Source organism: Anopheles merus, chromosome 2L, assembly GCF_017562075.2.
Source record: "Anopheles merus strain MAF chromosome 2L, AmerM5.1, whole genome shotgun sequence".
In the NCBI taxonomy this organism is placed as follows: Eukaryota; Metazoa; Arthropoda; class Insecta; order Diptera; family Culicidae; genus Anopheles; species Anopheles merus.
The window spans coordinates 25258137-25285567 of NC_054083.1; the positions used below are offsets into that span (position 1 = coordinate 25258137).

At 47.7% G+C, this 27431-nt stretch overlaps 2 protein-coding genes across 3 annotated transcripts in view; one reads left to right on the plus strand and one right to left on the minus strand.

Moving 5' to 3' along the window:
• Positions 1 to 23402, minus strand: part of LOC121591487 (semaphorin-1A) — a 93858-nt gene extending 70456 nt beyond the window's left edge. For both annotated transcript variants that reach the window (XM_041912028.1, XM_041912032.1), the window contains exon 1: positions 21807 to 23402. The gene's annotated coding sequence lies outside the window, so the exon portion shown is untranslated. The remainder of the gene's footprint in view (positions 1 to 21806) is intronic.
• A 1597-nt stretch (positions 23403 to 24999) lies between these two features.
• On the plus strand, positions 25000 to 27431 carry LOC121594023 (pseudouridylate synthase 7 homolog). Its single transcript, XM_041916885.1, has 3 exons — positions 25000 to 25322; positions 25389 to 27028; positions 27099 to 27431. The coding sequence occupies exons 1-3, from the start codon at positions 25114 to 25116 to the stop codon at positions 27353 to 27355; spliced, it is 2106 nt and encodes a 701-aa protein (XP_041772819.1). The 5' UTR covers positions 25000 to 25113; the 3' UTR covers positions 27356 to 27431.

The following is a 27431-nucleotide window of genomic DNA, read 5'->3' on the forward strand; positions in this document are numbered from 1 at the left end:
TCTCTAATTTACGACCGTACACATACCACAAAACCATACCCTCCGGGTGTTCTCCTTCTCTTGATGCATAATGCATTAAACTGCGAAGAACAAACCCTTTCTTTCTCCATCCCCCAAAAAAGAAAGAAAGAGTGCAGGCGAATTGAAACTCGCCTTCAACAGACCGGGTGAGATTTCGTAACAAACTGTTCGGAACTGCACCGCCACCCTCTGGTGCCGCTGCGGCCTCACATTCACTCCAGCTTTTTTGGCAGTGCAACCGGTCCAGTGCACCCACACGCGCGCGCGCGCTTGGGAACGCCTAAAATAGACGGGGTTTGCCCTCTAGCCAGTGAACCGGACACGCGAGATCACTCTGTGCTCGGTGTGAAAATTAATTTGCTACTGCGCTGGTCGAAGAAACCCTGAAAAACGGGTTGAGAACTCTTTCTCTCGGAGAGCATCGTACGAAAGAATCCCCATTTCACAATGTAATTGACTGCAGCGCACTGGAGTTGCTGCGATTCTATGGAAATTCATTTCCAGCAAAGAAATGTATCACCTCCAGAGGGCAATGCTGCTTAAAGTGTACGTGCTAGCTGCATTTTCATGCTTATCAAAACAACCCCCGAACCGTTCATTCGACAGCAAAGGGGGAAGAACACGGTCGTTTCCGAAATCCAGCGGCAGCTTCCGAGTAGATAGACCTAAAACCTGAAACAACATAACGGAAAGGAGGAAACAACAAGAGCCACACCGAAAGACCAAACGATTCGGCAGTGCTACCAAATGTCGGGGAACTGAAATATCGAATTACCAATGACTCGTTATTCCTGACGACTCCTGGTTAATGCTACGTAGCAGCGCTTTACAGCCCGAGACAACCAGCTTCCAATTTTATTGGAGTGGGGATTTAGGCTAGCTTATGGTTCAGATCGCAGCTAGAAGCACACCAGCAACTCTCGGCCAAGGAATTCCAAACATCTCTCTATGATAAATTCCACCGAACGGTGCTGCTGGCAAATCGCACGAGAAACCCCGTTGTTGGACACCACCATTTGCTGCCTTGTTGACACAATCCTACATCAATCCCACCCTCGGCCCGGTGATTTACATGTGCCTCGGGAATGGAACTCTGAAAATGTCCATATAGATTTAAGCCACCGGATCGCGGGTCGAATTTCTACCGCTCGAGAGAGGTATGCACTCTAATCCAAATCGAAATGCGTCCAGTAGAACCAGATATTGCCGGGAAGGAAAGAAACGCTACTTGTTAGTCTTTGGTAGTCCCATCGTCATCAGAACACACTTTCTCATTTTTGACATCTTTCACTCAGCTCAGCTGGTAGAGGCCCTTACATGATCAGTCAGCGCACTATGTGAGAAGCAAAAAGGTAATAACAGTTGTCGTGTTCTAGCACCTCGTTCGCCTCGTGGACATGGGAGTAGGGGGGGGGGGGGGAATAATTGATGACAGCTGGTTGAAACGCTTGCTTCAGCTTGCCCAAGAGCGCCAAAGAAGCCATTTATTCTACCGCTGCAGTACGGTAACGGTGGTGCCCACCACCACTCTACCTCCTACCAGTGGTACATTATTGGTAATTATTAATATCCCTCACCCCAACTTGCGTGGACCATCGTGCTAACGTTAAGCCGTCTCGTTATCCATCTCGAATGCGCTATCGCTCGAGCAGCCGCACAAAGCACCGTACGAACATTGCAGCATCTTGAAAAGCCCGCCAGAGGATCCTCGAGTCAAATTATTAACCGATCAGATCGCTCCGTAGCCCGGAGCCTCTGGTTTTCTTCACTCGTTTTTTTTTTTCCTCCAATGGAATACTCCAACGGAGGTGTTAAATGCCTAACATCTTCTGAAGTGTGCGCCGTTTTTTCGCATACAGCGTTATTATTAAGCTTCTTGTTTTTTTGCTCGCTTGTTGCCGTTGTACAAATAGACATTTATTTGGCCACCACCAGAGCCGACCCGGGCCGACCCCTGCTGCTCGGGCATTGGGGTTGGTATAAAAATACGCATCCGCGGACCAATGCTGCCGGTACTCGTAACGTGCACTATGGCATTCCTCCGTCTCGACATTTCGATACATGCTTAATGCACACACCGCAACACGCACGTAACAACCACCACTACCACCACGCCATCGGGGGTCAATTTTTTCGTAATATTTTCATTACTAACCAACAACAACTAGGAGAGAAAAAAGCAACAGAGAAACCTTAATGGCTGGCGCACGAATAAGGCCGGCTCATCTCTCCAGCAGCCATCTAGCCTCTTCGAAAAAGGTGAAAGATGGCCCCCGAAGTTGTGCGAGTGATTTGCACACGAAAATCTAATGAATGTCGAGTGGCGGACCTGCTACTTGAAGCACGAACCATCATCATCATCTGCATCTTCTAGCATGCGGTGAGAGAAATAAAAATAAAATATAAAAAAACCGCAGCTTCTTGGCTGCTTGAAAATTGCTTCAAAAGGGCCTTACTTCACCTAGCCCGTTTAACCACACTGCGCTGGAGCAGGAGAGCCGCCGTTGGAATTGCCGTTGAAATGCGCTGGCAGTGTAATTATATTGCTTTTGTAACTTGCACAAAAGTACCTCACATTACGTCCTGTTACTGTGTCATTGTTGCCAGCGCAACAAAAACATATATCCAAACATATATGATAAAATGCTATCCTCTGCACACCGGTACCGGAGACACTCAAGCGGGAATCGTAGCTTACGGTGGTGATGGGTATTGCACAATGCGGGTATTGTCTGACTCGCGCACAGTAATTTAGAAAGCCAAAACTTTTCTGGCAATTTACAACCCCGAATTGCAAAAGATCTTGAAGGGCCTTTCTGTCTTGTTTTGGAAAGTCCAAAATTGGTTACCATTTTGTAGTTTCTTCTCACGCATCTTCACCATTCAATGGAGCAGGAACAAAACGAATCTCCGAAAGGACACTGCCGTAGCACTCGCCAGGTGTTTCTTCGGGCAGGTAAGAAGAGGATCGCTGAAAATTAAGCCTCATAACCATTTGGAAAGAAAAATAAACCCAACCAGATGACAATTATGGATAACTCGGAAAGCCGTACAGAATGAGACAGAAACTGTAGACGGCAAAATAAAATTGGTTGGAAGAAGTTGAAATTAGATTTGAGGATTTGTTTGAAAAATCCAATGGTTGAGTAATAGTTGAACGATGCTCGTTCTCCATTAAAATTTCTTTTCACTTGTTTCTATTTATAAGATTGTACCGCCAACCCTCTAACAATATGCTGGCACTGATTTCAAATTATCGACACTTTTATTGTTGTTGTTAATTAACCACGAAGGCCCCTTAAAGCACGTACCACACCGTCGTCCCACAACTTCATTGTCCCACACACTCGAAAAATCCTAAAAATTGTTCCCGAGAGAGATTCAAACCAAGCCACTTCAGCTTAGAAGGAAAATGTCTTTTCCCAGAGCGAGGTTACCCGTGTTGCCCGCACAATTTGCCACGTAGACCCCTATGAACCGCAACGCGCTCGAGGAGACAAAATGCCGTGAAGAAAGATCGAATCATGCATAGAAAAGCGACCCAATCTCCAAAGTTCACCAGATGACACAACCTCCGGGAGGCTGCGGTGGCTCGGTACACGCAAGATCACAAAGCAGCAACGGCAAAAGCAGTAGAAATTACCCGCGCAAAGGTTCCACTGAGCAATGAGCGTTACAGGGCGTTACGCCGCGATCCACCGTTTCGTTCCGGTAAACGTAACGCGGCGTCGTTTTTGTACGGGACACAAGTGCGCGCCGACGGGGTAAGCAGACGGGAAGGGACGAGTGGGTACTACAAAACTAGTGTTAGAATGAAACGTAAAAATAGTGTAAGAAAGAGAGAGAGAGAGAGGGGAGGAGACATCACTAGAGAACGAAAGAGATCAGCGCGAGCCCAAAAATGAGATGAAAACTAAAGTTGCCAAACCGGTTTTAAAAGTCTGTTTTCTTCTCGGTGCGTCATTCTTCCGCTTCTTTCTAACTCCCCTCGCAAGCCCTTCTGGCAGCGCCCGTAACCACTTGCTACAGCGTGACTGTACTTACAAACACACATACAAACACATACGCAAACACCCACCAGAAACGATCAACAGCCAGATCTTCGCGCTCTTTCATACTGCAGCAGGGCCATGTTTACGCCGCGCTATGCTTGGGTCAGCGAAAACATACAAATTCTCTATCAAACACACACATACATAAGACAGCGAGTATGCTTTCCTGTGCCGACACACACACACACATGGGTCCATTTACAACACAAAACGTACTGATCGACAAGCTTGCCAGCATAGCCGCCGCATAAGACGACGCAAACGGGTCGCGTTTTCTTTTCTTTTCTGCTTTATTCCACAATTTCTTTCTTCGCTCACCGTTGTCCTGTTTTATGTTTTCTCCTCTCTTCAGCCCTGTCCCCGCTCTACCTCAGTTTACCTTTCGTTCTTTTCTTTCGGTTTCCTTTCACACTGGTTCGGCCGTCACAGCGTTTGGAAGCTGTGGGCAGCGCAGTGCTCGAACAGTTCGATCGTAAATGGTTTGAGGCTCTTCGAGGCTAAATCGAAGCTGCATATAAAGCTTGTCGCCGTCTTCTTCGAACAGGACATCCACTTCCAGCAGGCAGTACACGTCCTGTTCTTATGGCAAGGGTCAGTCACGGGTACAATCCGGCTGGTTGTTGTTGGTGACCGAAAATGGATCGTTATCTTTAATTTACATCCGTAAATCATACACAATGACATCTTCAGACGGCTGGACACTTGAGCTAGCAGTAAAAACCCACAAACGTTTTCCATCTTCTTCGCACTAGCGTGTGAGTTTGTGAGAGTGTATTAGTTTAGGGAATCTCTTCAAAACAATCCATAAGGAACGGGAGAAAAGGGTCATCACGAAAGGGCATGACAAATGCTTCGAGTGTATCTCGACGTGCTCTCCGTGTTTTCTAAGGGACTAAATGAAAATGTCGCCACAACGGCAATGCAACAACTGCGTCTAGCGACGAAGCACGTCCCAGTAGAGGCTAGACTAGACTCGAGAGGTTTCTCCAAGAAAATCCCAGCTGCTGTTGAAGACTCGCTCTCAAAGGTAGACAAGATCGAACACCGTCAGATAGCGTTAGACATCGTCATTAATTAATGTCAGGTGTACAGACAAACACAAACACTCCAGAATCTTGTCTGCGACAACATCAGTCCCGAATATGTCCCAATTCCCTGGATCCTCACTCCCAAACCGGAAAGAGCTTTCATAAGCTAAAGATATTATTAAACGTCAAAAATGGCGTTCAATAGCTCTCGCTCCAGGATGGAGAACTCCTCCATTCTGAGCCGTACCCTTTGTACGAAAAGCCCATCAGAAAAAGAGTTAATCCAAATGATGCTCCATTTCCTGGGCATTCGGGAAGCACTACATCACCGTCCCAGAGCGACCAGGGAATGAAGAACAACCACAAAATGTTAAACCATAAACGTCCATCACTGCAGGGAAAGGTATAAAATATCGATCATGTTCCTCCATCAACCATTCGTACGCACAGCCCGGAAAGCCACAGCCAGTTAAGTAGCAATAATGACTATTTTCCTGAAGAGTGTACGCTCCCATCCTGCGCCGTTCACTTACATATTCCCCGCTACCAGCAGTACGGGGGAAAAGGATCTCGTACGTGAAAGGAAGTTGGACGTTTTTCCATGGCCGTTGGTGTGGCTACAAAATGTGAATTAAGATTTTAATTTAACGCTCCAACAGTGTGGACGATGAGGGACGGCACCGCTGCTAGCTACTGCTACTGGAAAATTAACTCTTCATACAGCAGTGTGCTCATTACTCCAGAGAAACAATTAACCATTCGCCAAACTGCCGGAACCAAGATTTTGCGCCGCTTTACACGCGTGATTAGAAAGCATGAAACGGTAGAGATTGATCTCGTTTGTCCGCACACGAGCAAAAAAACGCACAAAGCACACAAAAACTGAAGCTGAGTAATAATCCCTGAAACGAGAAGGTAAAGCTGCCAATTTTCCGGTACTGCTTCCTATCGACAAAGCTGAACCGATCTCTTAGTCAACTAAAGCAGCTAAGCGCACTATATCTCGGGGACGTCGCCGTGCAAGACAAAGCGCCACCCGAGCTCGCTAATGATGCCTGAACTGGGTAGCTTTGAAAGCTCTTACCATCCATCCTGGCGGGTGGATAAGGCCTGGCGTTCCCGGCAGCCTACTGGAGCGTTGCAAAGCGACTCCCGCGCACAAAAGAAAGATCAATCGATGGCATCGGTTTTTCCCTTTACTCTCCCTAGAGCATTGCGCACTCGGGCGTATTGTACGATGCCAAAGCGTCTTTTGCGTGGACCTTTTTAGCCTTCGTTTCCATCCATTATGATCCATTTTCTTGAACGTGCACATACACACAAAACGCACTCCCGCGTAAGGCGGCCTCGACAGTGCGCACTACTGGCGAGGTAAAGTGAATGGCAAATTTGAAGTGAACAAAAAAAAAGCCGTTCGATCTGCTGGCTGCTGCTGCCACCAACCAGTAAGTTGCGCCCTCTATTCCCCCTCCTTTTCCCATCGCTTCACCCCTTTTCAATAAAATGTAATCTTGATCAATAAATTTAAAATCAAAATTACCCTCTCCTTCACGCTTTTCCTGCACGCTAAAAAGCCTGCCTGCATCTCGCAGAAACCGTCGCCTTCAGCGTTACTGTGTCTGTGCGAGTAACGCCGCTTGCACCGAAAACTCGTTCTGTATACTGCGAGAAGGCACCAGGAACACCTCCAGATATAGCTGGCAAGAGAGCTCTGGTAAGCTGCCCCCTCTGATGGGTGACAGAACTGAGTAAGTGTTGCCCGTCAGAAGTCAGGGACTTCGCTTGGACACGCCACCAACTTCCAAAGCCACCATCACTGACTCATTGTGTCGTCCAGCACGCGCGTCAAGAAGTAGAGCACACTATTCGAAAGGGAGTAGAGGCGGCAGCTCATACGCAGCCACAAAGCAGCCTGCCGCGCCGACCCGCGAGCTCCCTAATCTAGACGTGCTCACTCTCTCGGCTTATATTTCACGCCTTTCGAGCCAACAATCACGACACCATCGGACGGAAGGCGAACGCACCCCAACCGCTTTCAAGCGCGATGTGGCTTCTCAGCGACCCAAGAAGTCGCGGCAGACCTTTTAGGCTTCGCAACTGTGAGGCGAAGGGAGCCCCAATAAAGCCACATTTGGTACGGAAATTAATTTTTCCCGCTCTCTTGACGGAAAACCGAGCTTTGCGTTGGATTGTAGTGCAAGGTTAACGCATGCACGCCTAGGCTCGTTACTACCACTTCTCGCGAGGAAGTGCTCAGCGGCTCCAGCACCGCCGCGAAGAACCGCCACAAAAAAGATTGATGCAAAGCCCCGCGTTGTGGCGCTATTTATCACGCGGGCAAATAAAATTAGAACCCAAATGAACTACCAATTTACGTGCCTTTGTGGCTTTGTGGACAGTTGGCAGCTCGTTGCGCTTGCTCGCGTTCACTCTCCGGAAGCACGTGATTAATCGGCCATTCGGCGATCGAGAACTTAACGGGCGCGACTCACTTTGGGGATTTCCTTTGCACACTTCGAACCAACTTATAGCGCACTTGCGGTTTAGAGCTAAACGGTTTCAGGAAATGGAGGTACGTCATTGTAAGACGAAAACGCAAGCTATCTTGCAGGCCATCACACTAAGAGTGGGGTACGAATCTAACCGGTTCAGCCTGAGTGTTGATTGTTCGTTTTTGTTGATTCAATCATTTGACAACTTGACGCGAAGAGCCAAAGCGGCCTCGTTCTCAGCGCCCTGTGAAGCTTAGGAGAGAAGTTCGGGAAACTTTTTGATGGCTCACCCGTGAGGTCCGAAGATTGAAGTTGTTAAGCACAGGTGCATGTATAGAACGTTCAAGTTACCTGAAGAAAAAGAGAAACATATTCAGTTAAAATGGTCTTTACAAAGCATTGCTCAATATGATGAATAAGCGAATGTACGCTGCAATTTACCCTCCCAGCCGTTTAAAGGCTTCGCCACCATGTTATGACTATTCAACGAAAAAGGATGCAATATGATCGATGCCACGACTTGTCATGCGTCATCAAGAACACCGATCAACACAAGCTCCAAGAACAAAAGGCCAATGTCTCGCACCACATTGCAAGCAGCGTCGATAGTCGTAATTAATTTCTCATTAAATGCAGCACACAACATGCTGCAGTCGTAATCATAAGCGTACGTGCGCGGAACATGGTACGATTAGTTTTGCAAAATGGAGGCAGCGACGCTTAAGGGGACCGACGCCACAATGTAGCAATGGGACATAATTGCATCCTCCGTACGAGTGATTATTTTAATCCGTTCATCCTTGAGCTGGGGTAGCAAATGGGTTGCATTTGCATTATCCACCTCCTAGGTAAATAAATGAAAACAAATACTAAGTGCAGTATAGGAAATCTTGTAGTAGAACCTGTTTGTTTTCGTACATTATTCGCTCCTTAGCTCGTGCTGTGCTTTTGTGTTGAGCTTATTTTACTGTACACACACAAAAAGCTCGTACCACCACCAGGATGGCGTCATTATTGCTCGAGGGTTATTTCGGCACAAACGGCGCAACGAATCAAAGGCAGCACCCTCTCCACTGACTGATTAATTTTGGCTACTATATTCGCCTTAGCTTTTGTGTGTTGTACACAATTCCTTCCATATTTTTTGTTGTGTGCTGTCTGTGTGGCGCACTTTGCCGATGACAACCGATCGCATCGGACCATTCGGGGCCATTAAGCCACACTGGGAGGGGTCGGGGGTGCTTTTTGGAGCTTGCCCACCTCCCCGAGTTCAAGGATCCGTAACTAGCACCCCCCAAAGCGAAACACGCACATTAAGATAAACCCTCGTATGAGTGTCCAGGGCGACCAAACCGAAACGAAGGAAAATCACTGCACAATGCACCCTTCTCCACAGCCTGGAGATGATGCTGTGCGTACCTGACCGTCATCGTTTCGGGTTGCTTATCAAAGGCTCACCCTTCTCGTTGGTGGGGGCGAGAAAAATGGGGGGAAGTCTCCCACCAATCAACCGCAAAAAGTGAGAAAGAATAAAAAGGAGGAAAATAAATTCACGATTATACGCCACAAACAAACCGAGAGGACAAACCCGTAGCTGGCCAAAGTGAACGGCACACGACGAGAAGAAGAGGAGGAAGAATAATAAGAAGCTGAAGGAAGCAAACGGATAAGTGAACGGGAAGAAAACATTACCAACAAAACAACTCCGCCGCCAGCGACACTTGTTGGCGAGCCGCTGCGCCTTCAAAACCGGTTCGCAAAATGGCGAACAACCCGGCCGGTTCAAGACCCATTCGTCGGGACCACCTTCCTTCGCAACCTCCAGTTTCGTATATCCTTATGTGTGCGCCCCCCGTTCCTCTCCCCGTTTCTTAAGAGGAACGCATTACTCTTAATCGCGCGGTCCCTGCGTCATCTCATCCTGCGTTCTGTTCTGTTGCGTTTAAATCTGGTTCTCTCTTAAGCCTCGATTTGCCTTTCCTGTGCCATTCGCCTGTGCCTGGAGAAGGGAAAGAATACAACCAACTGCACGCAAACAAATAAAGAGCCACGATCTTTCAACCCGATAGCACCCCAGCTTATCCCCTGTCGGAGTGTGGAGCTAGTCCAAAAGCTTCCAGCTTCTAAAACGATCTCCAACAGTGAGCCTGCAAGGATCTGAAGCTCGTTTTCTTAATCGAGCGATCGCTCGCCCCTTGTTAAGATCTTGATTTTGTCTTGCTCCACCAATGCCACCACAGAGAGCGCCACCGCACCTCCGCAGCATGGCGCCCTATTCCGATTTATTTTCCCTTTCGCAAGCAACCCCTTTGCCCCGCCGGTGCCTTATGGTTTCGTGTTGTACTCTGAGGTGGAGAGATGGCGCTGCATTACCGCCATTAGCATAAAACCGCTTTTTCACTTAAATCGACTCTCCCCGAGGAAGGAGAAGACCGCAGAGCTCCGATCCCGTGTGATCGGGTTTACCGAACCTCTGAGCCTTTGATTCAGACTGAAAAGAGCATCTTCCTTAATCGCACCAATCCCACTTTGTGGCTTTTGTAAAGTTCTGTCCCCCGGGAGACAAAACCACACCACAAAACCTACTGGGAATTGTATTCAATTTACTAATCTCATTCTAAACAATCTCTAATGGATGTTTTAGGCCCCACTTCCGCATATAGAACCGACGAACGACACAATCGGGGTTAAGTGCGTGTTTGCAATTAAACCGAAAGCATACACTAAGAACGGGAAACCGTTTAGCGACCCTGTGTACATGTTATCGCTCAAATAATCAGGCCATCAAACGGCGATTGCACCAATCATGCCCGAGCATGCGTCATCCCGGGGAGGGGGGAAGCGCTATTTTAACGTATTACACAAAATAATTCTATAAAAAAAGGGTCCAATTTGATTGTGGTACATGCCATCGATCCAGCCAATATGTGGAAAAAGGTGATAAGCGGCCGCGCAAGCGAACGCTTTCGCTAACAGACGTGACACAACAATCGTCGCGTACTGACAGTTGTTGCGCATGATTTAAGAAAACCGGCAAGCGCATGCTGGCATATATGTTTTTTCCCACTCCCACGGTTCATTTAAGGTCAGCGTTTGATTTTGTACTGATTTTTAATCGAATGTTCGAGCAAATCACAGCCATGGGAGTTGTTGTGGTGCGGTGAATTATTCTTCTGTACACGTCATTAAACCGGGACATCTTTAGCCACAAGCGACAGTCGGCGAGACAACAAAATTAGCGCCCCAAAAAAAAGCAAAACAAAAAACACACATCACGCAATGCTTTTACGGATTTTCGAAAATCGAACAAAACTGTTTCCCACCGATGCAAAGGAAACAGGATAATTGGCTTTATTGAGGCTCTTGGTTTTGCCTTTTGGGAGCCCAAAAACCAAAAGTGAGAAAACGGCACAAGAAGAGCCAAAACCAAAACCGGTAAGACGCTCTGGGCAGGGTGATGTTTTCCCCTCTCTTTTTATTTTATGCAAACTTCGCAAAAAACCCCCCGGCACACAGCAAACAAAACAAAAAACAGACACAACCGTACCCCGCGCGTGAAGGTGGAGATGAAAGTTACAATCCTTTTTGTTTACCATCCCGCGCAACGTAAACATAGGCCCACCGAGCGAAGGATGACGTAAGTGTGCCCCGATGCACCAGGGGGCATTCATACTGGTAAGCAAGCAGCAACCGAAAGCCAGAACGAGTAGTCCTGTCTCGTTTGCTCCTGCTAGAAGCGGCCGTCTCAACCGACGCTAACCTGTTGCGCTCAGGCCGGGCTGTAGCATATGTGCAAAAGCTTTTCTTGAACTGACAAACGCAGGAGGAGAGGTTGTGGGAGTCGGACAGAGGAGTCAGTGAACACGCATTAATCTTGTCCCCTTGGTTTGCCACTCAATTGCACCGAAAACAGTGCAGCCGCAAAACAAGTTGTAACAGTCCCGGTTTCCCCGTTTTTATTGCCCAACCATTTATCCGTTATCATGATGCCTATTTAAGGGATTTTAGCGGGATTCCTGGTTTTTCTTCTTCTTCTTCTTCTTTTGTATTGCCCTTTTGCTTTACCTTGTACATCGATTGTTTTCTTTATCTTCATGCTTATCTTCCCTTGTCATATCTTTTATCTTTTATTTTATTTAATTTTCACATGGTTACATTTCTATACTGTGTCTGATCAGTCTAGGGCTGGACGTTGCGGTATTTTTCTTCACATAAATTTATTTTAACGACTAACTTAAACCTAGGCGGATTGCGCGCGTCCGATCGCTGCCGTTGCCGTTCGTGGAAGAAGGTTCCCGCTGTTCGGGCGATCACCTTTCATCCGTTGCCCTCTCACGCACACCAACCAACGCGTTGATGGCCGCCAAATTATGGCACTCTAATTATGGCATTGCTTGTATTATTGCTGAACTCTCTTTCGTGCAATCTCCTCCGCCGATCCTAACTCTTATGTATAAACAGTGTCATTCGTTGATCATCTTGTTTGATAATTGTAGTTCAATGTTTCGGTATTGTTTGCAAGGGCTTATTTCTTGTACGTTTGGTTAAATATTAATCATTCTTATCAGTGGAAAGTCATTTTCTTTAACTTTTATTTAATTGTTAAGGTTTTCCTCGTTTTTTGTAGTTTCTTTTTTTCCTTTTCTCTTACTTTTCAGCTGTTTTTTTCTCTTCATATTTAAGAGATAATGCATTTTCTTGTTTCTATATCAAAATGATCAGTTTTACTTATATTAAAGAATCGAAACCTTCCAAATTTTTTTTTTATTTCAAACAACTTTTCATTCTTTTCAAACAACACTCCCAACAACTCCATTAAACGAGCAATAATAAAACTTGTTTCCCCCTATTGAACAATCCCGTTTTCCCATGGCCAGGACACATCAATGTGCCAACTGAAACAGTAAACCCCGACCAAAACAGTTAAACCACACACACACACTGCATCGTCCGGTTTTTTCTTTTACTTTTTTTCGGTTTGTCCTCGATTTTCTTCGCCTACCTATTTCCACCCACCTAGACACCTAGCAGTTCCCCGCTCTCCCCACATCCCTCCTTGTGCAGTGCAGTTTTCCGACGGATACACCAGACCCGGAGTGCCCGGAAAGCCCCGAACCGCCCCCGTGCACACACGCCACGTTCGCCATCTACCGAACATCCATCAAACACGAGCATTACGAGTCGAATGTGTAAACATTCGACTGCCGGGTCCGTTGTTGCACTTGCGATCCGTCAAACGTAAACATATTCAGCGCGGAGAGGAGGCACGACGTCGGCACACGGGTGGTAAATGCAGCGTGCGCGTACGGTGCATCCATTTGCATTCGGGCGGGAAGCAACGGCGGTTTTGGAGCGTTGGTGGAGTGGCATTGTTTTAGTGAAAATTTTACACACACTCTCTTTTCTCTTCTCGTTGCCTGTGCCGAGGATGGAGCGGTGGGTGGGGGGGATGTGAGAAGTGAAATAAAAATAAAAACAATTATTACACAATGCCATCCGCTCGACGTCTCGACGAACGATCTCCTCCTCTTTGGGGCTTTTCTCCATTAGCATGCGCTCACTAAAAGATTGCCCTTTCAAATGCACCCACAGCTCCAACTGCACCACGCTGTTTCTCAAGACAACAACAACAAAAAAACGACTGAAACACTTTGCTCTCCCTTTCCTCTCACGGGAAGCGGGAAGATTTTTAGGTTGTACGATGCGTGTTTTACAAGCACAAACAATGAGCGACTTTCCTGTTTTACAGCGCAGTCGACAGTCGGTGCACGATATTTAGTATTTTTTTGGGAAAAACGAAGCGAAGGATATTTTAACATCTTTAACCTTTCTCGTCGATAAGCATAATGCCCTTGCCCGGAAATAACCCACAACGGGCGAGTTTGGGGTTGAAATTTTGCTGCGTTACTCACGTTTTACGCACGTGCGTTTTCCGCATTGGACGCATCTATCCTTCGAATGTACTGGTCATGGACACACACACATTTACACACTCACTTCATCAGCCCAGCATCAGGCCCGTCATCACCACCGTCCCGATTACGGGAGATCGAGGAAAAACCAACAAAAACCCCGTAGAGCAAGCTTATCTCACGCTTCCGGTCGCCAGTGTGTTTCTATCTCGCTTTTCCCTACCCTAATGCCTCTCTAGGTGCATCAATCTCAGGGGCCAGCGCAGGGGGTCGCAAACATACCCGAGGTTGGCCAAGCACGCTCGTTGCACAAACAGCCAAAACTGTACCTTACCGTACCAGCGCGGTAGACATACCACTGAGACAATAAAATCCACCCCAGGAACAGTAACAAAGGAAAAGAGGGAGAAAAAGTGTGTCGAAAAAAGCACACACACAAATACGGATCCTGAGAACAGGAGGGTAAGCCAGGGAAAAGGGGCTCTTTTTTGTTGGTCTTCAAATGCACGCACGGATGCGTACACTGTTTCACCCAGTACGCCAAGTGTGTGTACACCGTTTGCCCTTGGCCGAAAAGAATGGGAGAAAAGGAACTGTTTCTGTGGAGAGAAAAAAACGGCTCCTTCCCTTCGTCTAAGGGCAAAGCAACATTAAGGGCAGCTTTTTTACACCTGGTCTGTGGTATGCTTTACGGTCCCTCGATCCCTCGAGAGCTCGGCGCAACAGGTAGAATTGAGGAAGAATGAGTTCAAAGCCTTGAGAAATGAGAACCAAATAATAAGCAGCTCCAGGGGAATTTTCACACATCCTTACCCGGGCGACAGGAACCACAATCGAACCATTTAGCCGTCTTTCGAAAGCACAGGACGGGAGGGAGTTGATCGGAACGTGATCGGAGTAATGAGACGTTGGATTAAAGCTAGTTCCCTAAAACAGTTTCTGTCCGTTCAACGCCAACAACCAATACCTTGGAACAACAAGCCGCATTTTGTTTGTAAAAGCTTTTTTAATTGAGCCTAGATTCCTGTTCCCCAGCCCTGTTCCGGTGCATTCTGGGCTGGGCGTGACAATCGAGCAAACAGACACACACACACACACACACACACACACACACACACACACACACCACACACACACACACACACACACACACCACACACACACACACACACACACACACACACACACACACACACACACACACACACACACACACACACACACACACACACACACACACACACACACACACACCACACACACCACACACACACACACACACACACACACACACACACACACACACACACACCACACACACACACACACACACACACACACACAAGCAGAGGGTTGCAGCAGTGCTGGGCAGGAAACACGGTCGTGATTTGTGCGGTTTGTGTGTTTTGTGCCTTAGCCTTCCCGGGGTCAGACGCAGCGCCGCGTGTCATGTTGTTTTGTCAGCGTTGATGTCAGTTTTGTGTGTGTGTGTGTGTGTACACGAGGGTAAAATGGTTCATTTTTCATTCCGTTCTATAGCCCGGCTACTGCCGGTGTCCACACCTAGAACGTGGGGAGGACTTGACCGACCGGGTGAGCGCTGAACCGTTCGAACAGACCTCGAACGCAAACGAGAGCACGCGCGGTAGCCTCGCAGCAAACTGGATGTCCTTCGACATCGGACACCAGGGTGCGACGAGCGACTGAGTTTGTGTAGGACAGCTTGCTTTCAAGGAACAGAGCATGCAACAGGTAACTATTTGCAAAAAAAAAACAAAATCCCCACCAAACAGGTTAATCCAGAGACATTGGTTGACATTTTGTAGGCAGCGATTGGAAACAATGTTATCAAGCGCCCCAGCAACTTGTGCGCGTTTTCTCATCCCGGGAAAAAGCACCGTTTCGCTTTATCAATATTTTTATCTCTCCCTCTCTATACGTGCCTAATATACATTTCAAATGCTGTACACGGTGCAATAAAGCAGGGAGAAACGATACGAAAATGCACCTTCTTCCAACGATTTCCCACACGCGGCGGTGTTCTGGCCCGCGAAGTAACGCAAAGCAATCCAACACACAAGCCTCCTCCCGGGAGTCTCGTTGCCGAAAGATTGAGCAACAAATGTGACATTTGTGTAGAGTGTGTGCGATCTTCCCATCTTCAACCGGTGGCCCATTATGCTTCCATCTTTACCCGCTGCCTCCCCTCGTAGGATTACATCCAACAAACTTCAAGCAAACCCATTCTACTGCTCCATTCAGACGTCCATTGTTTCGTTCAGAATCTCTACGAGCGGGCCTGTGAATCGAAATAAATTATCATGAAAGTCTCATCGGACGTGTACCACCACCACCACCACCACCGTGAGCGTTTTGGCTTCGCTGCCATCCCGTGGGTCTAAATCATCACAATAAATTGTCAATAATGGACGGTGCCTTGTAAGGGAACAGGGGCAGGAGGCAAGGGCTGAAATGTGCTGTTTTAGTCTTGTCGATCGCTGACGGTTTTGTGCTGTGAAGCGGCACAGTTTGATCGCGCGCGGCACAAAGGGACCTGCATGTTACGTTAGGTTAGGGTCCACCACACTGATGGAATAACCCCTTTTTCTCCTTGCGGCAGAGAAGGATAGGGCCTACAAGATGTGGGATTTTGCAGGAACGTTCAGCAATAGGATTGTAGAGGTCCATCGGAGGTCCAAACACCAAAGCCTTCTGGGTAACCAATGGGCAAAGGAGCCCACCCCGAGCTGAATGTTTACCTTCCAAATGGGACATGCCCAAGACAAGATCATGCCGATCTTGACGGACGAATAAGACGTATTCCCTTCGGAGGAGTTCCTCCCGGAGAACGGAAGACTTGAAGCACTGGACAGCGCCGCGGGAAAGAAAGTGGTTACGGCTGTGTCCAGCCAACGTAACTTCAATCAAACAGCTATCCTCCACGGCGTACTCCGAATGCTCATGTTAAAGGCTCACTCCGAACGATACGACCAGAGGGTCTTCCTTCACCCCTTCTTCTATCCCAACTCTTTAATAATTTATATCGTTTTTTATTTCTATAATCATCGTGTTCTGTGCCTCTGATTTAATGCAGTAGATAATTACTAACGAAGGGACCTTGGCACTGGAGACTCCGAGATGGGAAGCAACGGAGCGAACTGGAACTGGAAAGAAGTTGAGCGGTGGAAAGGTTGAAAGCACGCACGCTGGCATAAAGAAGCGACGAGGCACGAAGACAAACACACGGCTGACGAACCGTCGAACCTCCGGGGAATTCTTCCTCTCCCCGCCCTTAAGGTGTGTGTATGTAGTACGCTTTTTACCCTTTTGTTCTTGGGCGAGGCTTTCAATCGGTTGCTGCTGTTGACATAGCCCAATTGGTTCTCGGCCAGTAGCGCTTGTCGTTTTTTTTTGGGGTCGCGCACTCCCTCCTAAGTGCTTCTCCAAACGCGCGAGCGCGCGCCCACGAAAAAGCGGTTGACTTTCTTATCCCAACCCAAGATCTTGATGTTCGCTTTATGCTGATGCTCTTTTCTTCAGCATAGAGGTGGGACAGGTAAAAGTGGAAGCAACCAGCCCTCGCAGTCATCATACAAAACGACGGAAGTGTGCCGTGTTTGGAAGAAACTGAAGCAGCCTCCACCTTCTTCAACAATCGGTTGCTCCAAAACCGGGGGATTGGAGATCGGTGAAATCTCTACCATTCATCTTGATTAGTTCTTCGGTCCAACCCACCACACTCCCTCGTATCCTTCTTGGCAAGATCTATTCCCACTAGAACCCGTGCCCTTTACGAACGTTGCCTGACGATCCCAACAAAGATCTGCAGAAGAAGTCGCTCCTCTAGCCCGGGACATCCCGAGAGCCTCACAAGATGGCGGCCGGGCGAGAGACTAGCTTCCAGGCAGCTTCCGTCCACGTCCCCACACAGCTTGATGCTTGCCCCGTATGCCATCTTCCAATCTCTAGTCGCATTGTAAGCAGCAGCAGCAGCAAGATGCCGTGCCCAGCTCAGGCAATGTTGTCAAAGAAGAATACGTAATCAACTGTGACGACTGTGCGGAGCCTCACGCCGACCGAGGCTCATCGCAGAACGCTCAACCGGTTTAACCGGGCATAGCTGAACAGAGCACGCTGAATGTCCCGCGAGCGAACTTCGATTTGTGCGCAGACCGGTCGTCGCTTCCCCGGGACTGAATGCTCCACACACCCGAAGGAACGTCCAACCGCTTAAATAGTTGGATCAACGAGTTTTTTTTGCGATCGTAGCTAGAACTCGTTCCCCTTTGGGCACGTTTCATCGGCTCTTATCGAACGCCAAGACACTACTAGAAAGATTGGGCTCCAAGCTCCAAGGGTCTAACATCTTTAGTGCAGGCTTTGCTCGGTGTATGCTCACCATATGGTGGTGAACCTTTGCCACCACACGTCTACAGAGAACGATGGAGCACAATCAAAGTTGTGCCAGGGAGGGGAGCATTTAAAGGAAATAACAACAACAAAAACTCAAGAGATCCTCCACAAGACGTTCAATGATCTCCAATCTACGCTTGGCCCAAGTCTCCCGTGCGCTTGATGTCCCGTGCCCAGGAAAAGCTTTCTCTCCGCCGTTCTCTTTGTGCCTCATCCGCAGCTTAAGCCTTCCGAGCACGTACACTGCTGCTGTCCAATAAAAAAAAATACACACCACAGCCTTTCTTCAACGCTACACAAAACGCCCTGCGACGCCCTCGTCGGATCGTGGCTCTTGTCCATCTTCGCCCATACCTGGACAGCAGGATCTTGCCGTGCCACCTTCTTCTGGGCAGAACTTTTGCGCCCTCGGGGCATGATTCTAACGGGTCTTTTGGGTGGCTATTAAAACGTATCATTTGGCCACACTCTGTGCCAACTCGCGCGTCCAGACCCTCAGCGAATCTTGACAACTAGACTAAGGGTAACGTGCGCTCGCGCGCAGTTCTACGAAGCAAGGTGTGATCTGGGCCGGGTAGATAAATGCGCCCAGGCCTCAAAGATGTGCAACTAGTCGGTGCGCCCGATCTCGGCGACCGATCCCCCGGAACCGATATAAATGTCGTCGCCGCCATCGGGACTGCGCGCTTGGGCGCACCTACGCAAGCGAGCTCGCGCGTACGCGCATCACAAATGTCACATTTAAGCGCCAGGCACGCCGATTATGTCGCCGTTGCTGGGCCGGCAGGGCCATCAAGGGGACGTATGTGGAGTTGAGATTGGGATCCTCTTCACCACTTTTGCAGCGGTCGCATACGGGGTGAGAGTAAGTCCCTTGAAGCGTGTCGTCGTCTTGTTGTAATCAAAAAAAGTATCCCTCCCAAGAAATAGCACCACACAAACGCATAGGGGGTCGAGCACGAATGTTCGTCTTGGATCACGAGAGACGGGAGACGAGATCCTCGCGGCCCGTGGAGATCTTTCTTAATCGACGGTGCCATTTCACATCAGACACCGCGCGACAGCCCGATAGACATCACAAGAGCGTCCGTACCCGGTGCTGCTGCACGCAAACCAGAGAGGAAAATCGTACAAGAATCAGGCGGCTGCACGATTTTCCCTTCCCGCTCGAATTTACCCTTTCACTGGGTGCCGCTGCTTTACACACCCCAAAAAACCCATTGAAAAGCAACTCGGTTCTGGCGGTGCGAGATAAAAATACTTCCCACAAACTAGACCTCTGTCGGCCTTTTCGCGCGTCGCTCCCTTCGGCGTACCGGCGAGGTGGAAAAACAGACGTGGAAAGAGTTTTTCCTGCTTTACGTTAATTTGGCACCACAGAGCATCGGCCGCGGCCCCCTCCCACCAGACATAACGCTTGCACCCAAACAAATATCTGCGCATCAGCGTCTCGCGATCTCTCTCTCGCTGCGCGGTGGTGTGGCGGGTGTGCCAGCCTCTTCCCCAGCCAACCAGCCGACCGACATGGAAATAACACCCAGCTCCCCTCTCCCTGCCAGTACCAGACAACCGGGGCACGACCGGTGAAGATTATCGTTGTACGCTAATTTCGTTTACACGAGCTTCGGCACGACGGAAGAAGCTCTCGTTTTAATAGCGGGCGAGTGTGGTTTAAATGGTGCAAAAAATCGAACCGTCACTCCCTTCAGCGTCTTTATTCCCTTTTGGAGGAACAAGTCAAACCGGGTCCAACTACACGCAATAGAAGCTGTTGAATACGAAAAAGGGCGGTTGCGTAGCAGTTTGAACGGTTAATTTTCAAAATTCAACAGAAAACCGTATCGGATTTTGACTTTTCCCACATTATTGTTTAAGTTAAAATTTGTTTCAGATATGGAATAGATAATTTACTAGTCTAATATCTCTCGCTCTATCTCTCTATCACTCTATCTATCCATCTCTCTGTCTTTCTATCTCTCTATCTCCGTTTGTCTCTATGTCTCTATCTCACTATTAAACAAATAAACAAATATCTCTTTCTCTCTATATATATATCTCTCTCTTTCTATCTCTCTCTATCTCTCTCCCTCCCTCTCTCTCTCTCTCTCTCTCTTTATCTCTCTCTTTCTCTCCCGCTCTCTCTATCCCTCTCTCTCTCTTTGCTATGTTAATCATTCAAAACTATCTGACAGTGGCGTGCGAAACGGTAAAAACGCTTAGAAAATTAAATCAACCCTGATCGATCGGATCTCGCATCGAACGCATTGCTACCTGCCACCGGTGGTTGCTATTTGATTGCCTCTCCCTTGATCCCCCTTTGAAAAGAGCGACACCGCCACCCCAAACTGGTTGTCACGATGTGCCCCGCGTGTACATCCCTTACCCTTCCCTTTAACAAACGCTGGGGGATTGATGTTTGTAATTAAACGACCAACGCTCGACTAGATGTGAATCGGAATGCGAACGTCCAGCATCCGATCGGTTCCGATCAGTGCAAGCGAACGGAATTGGAAGGACAGTGTTTGCCGTGCGCCAACTGGTACAACAAGATGGCTGGCGGACGAGAAATTGTTGTTTATTTGTTATTTCTCCATTGACCTTGATCTATGCAGGACGGATGATTTGCACCGCCGCCGCCGCCGCACAATTCGCACAATTGCACACGATCACGCACTGCCTGCCTGCGTGTAGCTCGCATGCATTTGCATGGAGTTTCCTGTGACTCAGCACCACCAGTAGATCGTGCACTGATTTTTCCACGAAATTATCCAACCCGACCTCGCACAATTGATTGGGAATTTTAAATGGGAGCGTGGATGGATGATTGATATTTAATTGAACATAATGGATTACTCAGCCAGCAAGGGCAGTGCCAAGGCGGTGACTAAGGCGATCGTATGTGACTTGACTGCTAAGTAGTGTTGAATAAATTGTACATTTTCCTAATTATTGTACTGTGCATCCATATAAATTGCAAAATGCTGAAATTATTATATTGTGCAAAAGATTATAATAAATTAAAAAAGTGATTTATTTGCGTGAGGAATGGCTTTTCTTACAAGACATAACAAAATATAATAGGAATAGCTTATGAGGTGATATTCAACCGATCACAAAATGAGTCAAAAACCAATCAATATTTTAATAAAAATATTTAAGTAAAACACCAAATCAAATCCAAACGGGCAACCTCGCTGCCCAAAACAAACTACGCAAACACATTGTATGTCGCGCCACTGTGTCTTATCCCTATTCAGTTTGATTGATTTGGACAGGTTGGACCCTGAACCCGGCCAAATAGACTGCATTTACACCCCCTTAATACACCACCCCGCTTTGCTTCAACAACAAAAAAACACACAGAAATGGTGATAATGAGTGCTATCGGGTAGGGAAATGATGATGATGATTAGGTTATGGCTTCCCAATCGGCCAGGCGCAAGTGAGTCAATCGAGCCCCTTAAATTGTAGGCCCAAAAAGCATGGCGCGCTGGTGAGTAATTTAAGGCATTGGTTCTTCCTCGTTGCGATTATGCTGCAGTCCGAATCGAATCATCCAACCCAACACGCACGCATGCTCCAAAAATCGTAGTAATAATTACATCGTAAAAAGGAAATTTGAATAAAAGAAAAATTAAATGCCCCAACAAAACTACGTTCCCATCAGCGTACACGAGAGCGGATGCGCCGCCGGCGGGTGCTCCCATAATCGATGGCATCCTGTGGCCTTCGAGATCGGCTCACCAGATCAATAGGGAAAAGCGTTTTCCTATTGGCATCGAGAACGATGTACGTGCGCGCGGAGGTGATTTAATTTAAAACTTCTCCCAAAAATCGTAAGAATCGCCCTCCCGCATTTCCGTTGCATTTCGTCCGTTCCTTGCTTACCTTTTGTTCGCTTTTAGTTTGGGAGTTTTCCCTGGTGCACGCTTTGGGTGAGCTGGCGTATATAATTGCACCTTCGATGTATCTCAGTTTCGCTTTTCTTTTTCCGGCACCATGCGAAACCCTTACTCGATCGACAAAAACACGATCACGCGCATCTTGTTTGCCGCACTAGTTAGGGGACCGATGTTGCTATATTGTTTTGCTGTCGCTGGTTTTTTCCTCTTCCTCAGCAAATAATAAAATAAAGGGCGACAGATTTCGACATCGAAACGAGACCAAACTGCCAAATAGCACTTTATACTCTTTCCTTTTCTTTTTGTTAAACGGACGAATCAAATTTCATCTCGCTTTGTGTGTTGTTTGCACTTTTCAGTATCACTTTTTTATTTGTAATTCAACATAAAACACATCCACGGCACAGATACACTCCGTGCACAAACACACGGGTACGTGCAGTTTGGGTTGCACAAGAGAACAACTTATCGTCACGTTGCACTTTACTTAAAGCGGGCACAATTTCTCATAAAAGGCACTTTTTTTTCGCTCGTGTTTGGTTTTTGGTGTTTCTTTTTAATTTACTTTATTGCTTGCCTGTGATATGTTGCTTGTTTCATCAATTCTGCACACACCAACACGGGGACGGGTTTCATTGATCGCCAACAAAAAGAACGAGAAAGAAATTAAGGATAATCTTGATCGATCGCGGCTGGATTGCTTCAAGCCCTGCTTCGATCAGAACGCGCTCACCGCACCGTTTGCTCGCTCACTCTTTTGCTCTTTCTCACTCTGGCACACGTGTTTTGTGCTCGCGCTCGGTCTCCTTCCCACCAACGGTGATCGTTACAAGCGTGAGGCCTAAATCAAACACAACGCGCACGCACACTAGTACACTCTTTCATACCGCAACTTACACACACATACACACACGCGCGCGGGCTCGCAATGAAAAACGAGTTTTTCGATCGTTTTGTGTTTCCTGGTGCGTCTTGACAGGCTTTTTTCTTTCCTCCGTTTTACACTATCGTTTTACGATATATTTCTTACCGCTTCACTGGTCGTTTGTGTGTATTCCTTTTTTGCTTTTCTTTTCCTTTGCTTGTTTTCACGTTCACTGACTGCTCTGTGCCCTGTGCCCTTTGCGCTTGTCACCGTTTGACGACCCACCAAAACGATTGTGTTGTGTAGACTTGCTTGGACGCGAGATGCTGCAAAAGATGGTGGTTTGTTTTTGTTTACCGCGGCAAGGATCAGTTGTATCCTTTCCTTTCGATGTATCGGGTCTGGTTCACTGACCACGGCACTGATCACTTGTCTCTGCAACTAGCAAATCGAAGATGCATTCGATATGCGCCGGCCGTTGAAAGGCCACTTTGACTTAAACCGCTTCTTGCTATTCGCAAACAATTATTTTATCTTTTTTTTTTCTTTACACACACACGCACTTACTGTCACCAGATCCTGCGGTGATTGAAAATTGCGCTTTGTTTGTCTCGGTGCTTTATCCGAAAATGCCGGCGAAACAAAAAAATCGAACTCAAACACACGGCACACAGCGACGCGGGCCCTTCACCCATGCACTTGGAGTGGTGAGAGAGAACTGAAGTTTGGTGCCAGACCCGCATGCTACAATCCGTCTGCAGCCAGTACCGCTGTACAGTGCGCTGTGCCGATTCATGTTTGTCGCTCTCTTCCTCACTCTCGATACATTCTGTTTACATCGCGATGGCCGCCCTGGCGAGAATAACAACAGAGTGGGAGAGAATGAAAGAGAGCGAGTCTTTCCGCTCCTTTCTAACATGTTTACACCTCCCGCTGTATTTCAAAGCGTGTGAGAGCGAAAGTCCGTTTCGCTCTTGTTGTTGTTTTGCATTCATTCGCTCGCTCGCGTTGTTAAGCTCACATTAAGCTTGTGTCCTGTTGGTGATGGACAAAAAGGCGGTGGTTCTCGTAAACTTTTAGCTAACACACAAAATTATCACCAAATTTGTCTCAGATTATTTATAACCCCACGATGAAATAATTTTTTAAGACATTTCAAGAGCTGAAAAGATCTGGACAGTTCCATTTATTTGAAATTTTGGAAAACAAATACAATAAAGAAATACCCAAGCGCCACAGATTAAGCTTAAACGACTGGAAAATTGAATATCCATAGAAAAAAATGAAAGCTCCACAGCTTCATTGGTTTGATGTATAGATGGCGTATTAAAACTGATTATTATATTGCTATCCTTTTCTTGCAATGTGTTTCGGCAAGTTTCATCTTATCATGACCTATATAGCCTTCTAACTTTCCGAGCAAAAATCTATATAAATGGTCGTGTGGTTAGATACGTGGGTATCAACACCAATGACCATTGCTCAAATCTCACTTGCTTCAGTGCTGGTGGTTTCCGTTGGAGTTTAGTATTTAAACAATCGTATCGCCGTTCTAGTTCTAGCGATGCATAACTTCAATGCGAAACCATACAACAGTACAGAGGAAATGAGAAAGCTCTCCTCCAAGCGATGAAGCTCAACTGGTTGGGGTATCCCACCAACAGATAGCGCCACCAGCTTTTTTGCTATTTTTAGAATGCATGAGTCGTTTGGCGTCTGCTAAACGAAGTCTTTCTATATTCCGTTTAGGTAGAGAACTTGAGTCGTTTAGAAGCCGTTTAGTGGTCGTTTAGTGGATTTGTGGCACTTGGGTATCGAAGGAAATTTTTAACTTTAGCCATTAACGTCGTGTAAACTGTGTAGTCTGTCCAGCATATTGTGTGAAAGGTATACGAGGGCTAATATCAATAACAGCCCAATTATGTTGTATTTGGAAATTCATCACATTGAAGTAAATATATTTTTTGTAATACTTTGACTACCATTAACGTTTATTTAGAAATAAAAATGAATGTTTTCTTTTACAATGAGAAAAAAGATAGCAATACGATCTTTTTGGAGCGTTCCTCCGTAATAAATAAAAGAGAAAAAGACTCGAGAAGAAGACTTGAGTTTGGTGATCTGATTTTGGTGAAAATGATCTGGAATTCGTTGCTGAATAGCAGATCATTTTAATGTTGAATGTTGAATTTATGAAAGAAAAAACAGTTTTCTTCTAATTTTTCGGTTTCAGGCGTTATGCAGGAGCGATCTGTGCATGATTTTGTCAACTGGGCATCACATAGTGCGAAACGTCAAACTACATAAACAAACGCACGTTGCTATCGAACTTGCCGGTTGGAGAAATAGCACCGACGTGAATCAGTATCATAAATCCCAAAAATACTACATTATTGAAAGCCTATTTTAGTGCAACTTTCCAGTAACGATGAAGCGGGGGAGATTTAACCAAAACAGGCACCGATCGGGACCGTTCCAGTCCCGTGGACCATTCCAGTCCCGTGGGCCGTCGGGGAACAATAATCGTCCACCCCGGAGCACGAACACCATTCGCACGTCCTGCATTGCGGAAAAGGATATCTTCTGCACGGAATACGTTTCGAAGCTGGAAGGCTTTCAAGGCGTCTTGAAATCAAGGTTAGTTGCTTGTTACATTTGGGGGAAAGAAACAACACATATTCACAATTCATTCTTTTCTGAAAGATTTTCCGACTTTCATGTGAACGAAATCAACGCCGATGGAGAGGAAGCGATCCTAACCGACTTTTCCGTACCCAAACCGGTCGCAGCGGCGGAGGCCAACGAGCAGGAAGCGCCGGTCGATCCGAACGAGGAGCTCGTCCGATTAATCGGCCCGGAGAACGTGAAACGGCTGCAGGAAGTTGTTGCCGGCATTGGCGAACCATCCGTGAGCGTTGATGTTACCGAGATGGACAAAGAGCAGCGCACCGCCATCCACAACCGCGTGAAGGCAGTGTTCGGTGCCGCAGTCGTCGGGTCGACCGTCACCGAGGGCGACCGCAAGTTGATACGGATCACGAAGTACAGCAAATCGATGCCGCGGGACCGGCGCGAAAAGTGGCAGTGGCCCCATCCGTACACGTACTTCCTGCTGTACAAGGAAAATCTCGACACCATCCAGGCGACGATGCAGCTCGGCCAAAAGCTGTTCTGTGCACCCTCGGTGCTGACGTACGCGGGGACAAAGGACCGACGCGCCAAAACGACCCAGTGGATGTGCATAAAGACACGCGAACCGGCCAAAATCGTCGCCGCGGCCCGACACATTCCGAACGTGAGTGTGGGCAACTTTACCTTCAAGCCGGACACGCTGAAGTTGGGCCAGCTGCAGGGCAACAGGTTCCGGATAGCGCTGCGCCAGGTGACGGCCAGCGACGAAACGATCAACGCCTGTCTGGAAGCGTTCCGGGAAAAGGGATTCATCAACTACTACGGTTTGCAGCGGTTCGGCAACAGTGCGACGGTGCCAACGTACAAGATCGGGATCGAGATGCTGAAGGGCAACTGGAAGGGTGCGTGCGATCTGATACTGCAGCCGCGCGAAGACGAACCTCCGTTCATGGTGGAGATGCGCTCGATCTGGTCGAAGACGCGCGACGCAGCGGAAGCGCTGAAAAAGCTGCGCCCATCGAACAAATCGGTCGAAGCGGTGCTGCTCCACTGGCTCGCCGGTCACGGGGCGAACGATTACTTCGGCGCAATCGGGCATCTGCCGCGCAACGTGCGTTTGCTGTATCTGCACGCGTACCAAAGCTTGATCTGGAATCGGGTCGCCTCGGAACGCATACGAAAGTATGGCTTTCAACCGGTCGAGGGTGATTTGGTGTACGCCGACAGGCAGAATACTACGACGATTGTGGAACCGTTTGACGGTGGAGAGGAAGGCGATTTGGATGCCGTCGAAGCGCTCGAAGCGCAGGGGGAAGAGCCGGAACAGGGAGGAGAGGAAGCTAACGATGGCACATCGGACACATCGTACTTTAAGAACCTTGTACGACCGCTAACGGCCGACGATATCGCTGCGGCACGGTACACCATGTTCGATATCGTACTTCCCCTGCCCGGGCATGACATCACGTACCCGGACAATGAGTGTGCCCGCTGGTACGAGGAAGCGCTGGCCGAAAATGAGCTGTCGTCGGAGAAGCTGCAGCTGAAATCGAAAAGTCTTTCGCTGGCCGGCGCCTACCGGAAGCTGTTTGTTCGTCCGGAACGTTTGGAGTGGAGCATTGTACGGTACGCAAACCCGACGGACACGCTCATTCTTTCCGACCTGGAAAAGATGAAAAACGTCCCCGAACCACCGTTTGCCGAATGGGCTGGTGAGTAATTCGCGATGCAAAGTGTTGTGTTTGTAATAACACTATTCTTTAATTTATTCCTCTTCCATAGCAAAAGAAACGGCCCACAAGGCAGTGCTGCTAGACTTTCGCCTTCCAACGTCCACGTACGCGACGATGGCACTGCGCGAGCTTCTCAAAACCGATACCTCCTCCAGTAACCAACGAACGCTGGAAAAGTTGGGCCAGGCTGTTGTCGCCCGAGCGGAGGACGAGACGACGGAGGAGAAAAAGGCGGATGAAGAAAATGAATCCATTCCGGCTACGGACGATGAGCCTCAATCGAAAGTGGTGAAGCTGGCTGAATAGTTATTTACCCTTTATTTAAACGGAACAGAATTGTGTGAAGTTTTTCTATGAATAGAACTTTAGAGAATTTACTGCA

Bases quoted from the DNA above. Each gene is read 5' to 3' on its own strand.
- LOC121594023 (XM_041916885.1), top strand. From the start codon at position 25,114: ATGAAGCGGGGGAGATTTAACCAAAACAGGCACCGATCGGGACCGTTC. The intron at 25,323-25,388 runs GTTAGTTGCTTG...CTTTTCTGAAAG, and splicing joins CAAGGCGTCTTGAAATCAAG to ATTTTCCGACTTTCATGTGA. The intron at 27,029-27,098 runs GTGAGTAATTCG...CCTCTTCCATAG, and splicing joins ACCGTTTGCCGAATGGGCTG to CAAAAGAAACGGCCCACAAG.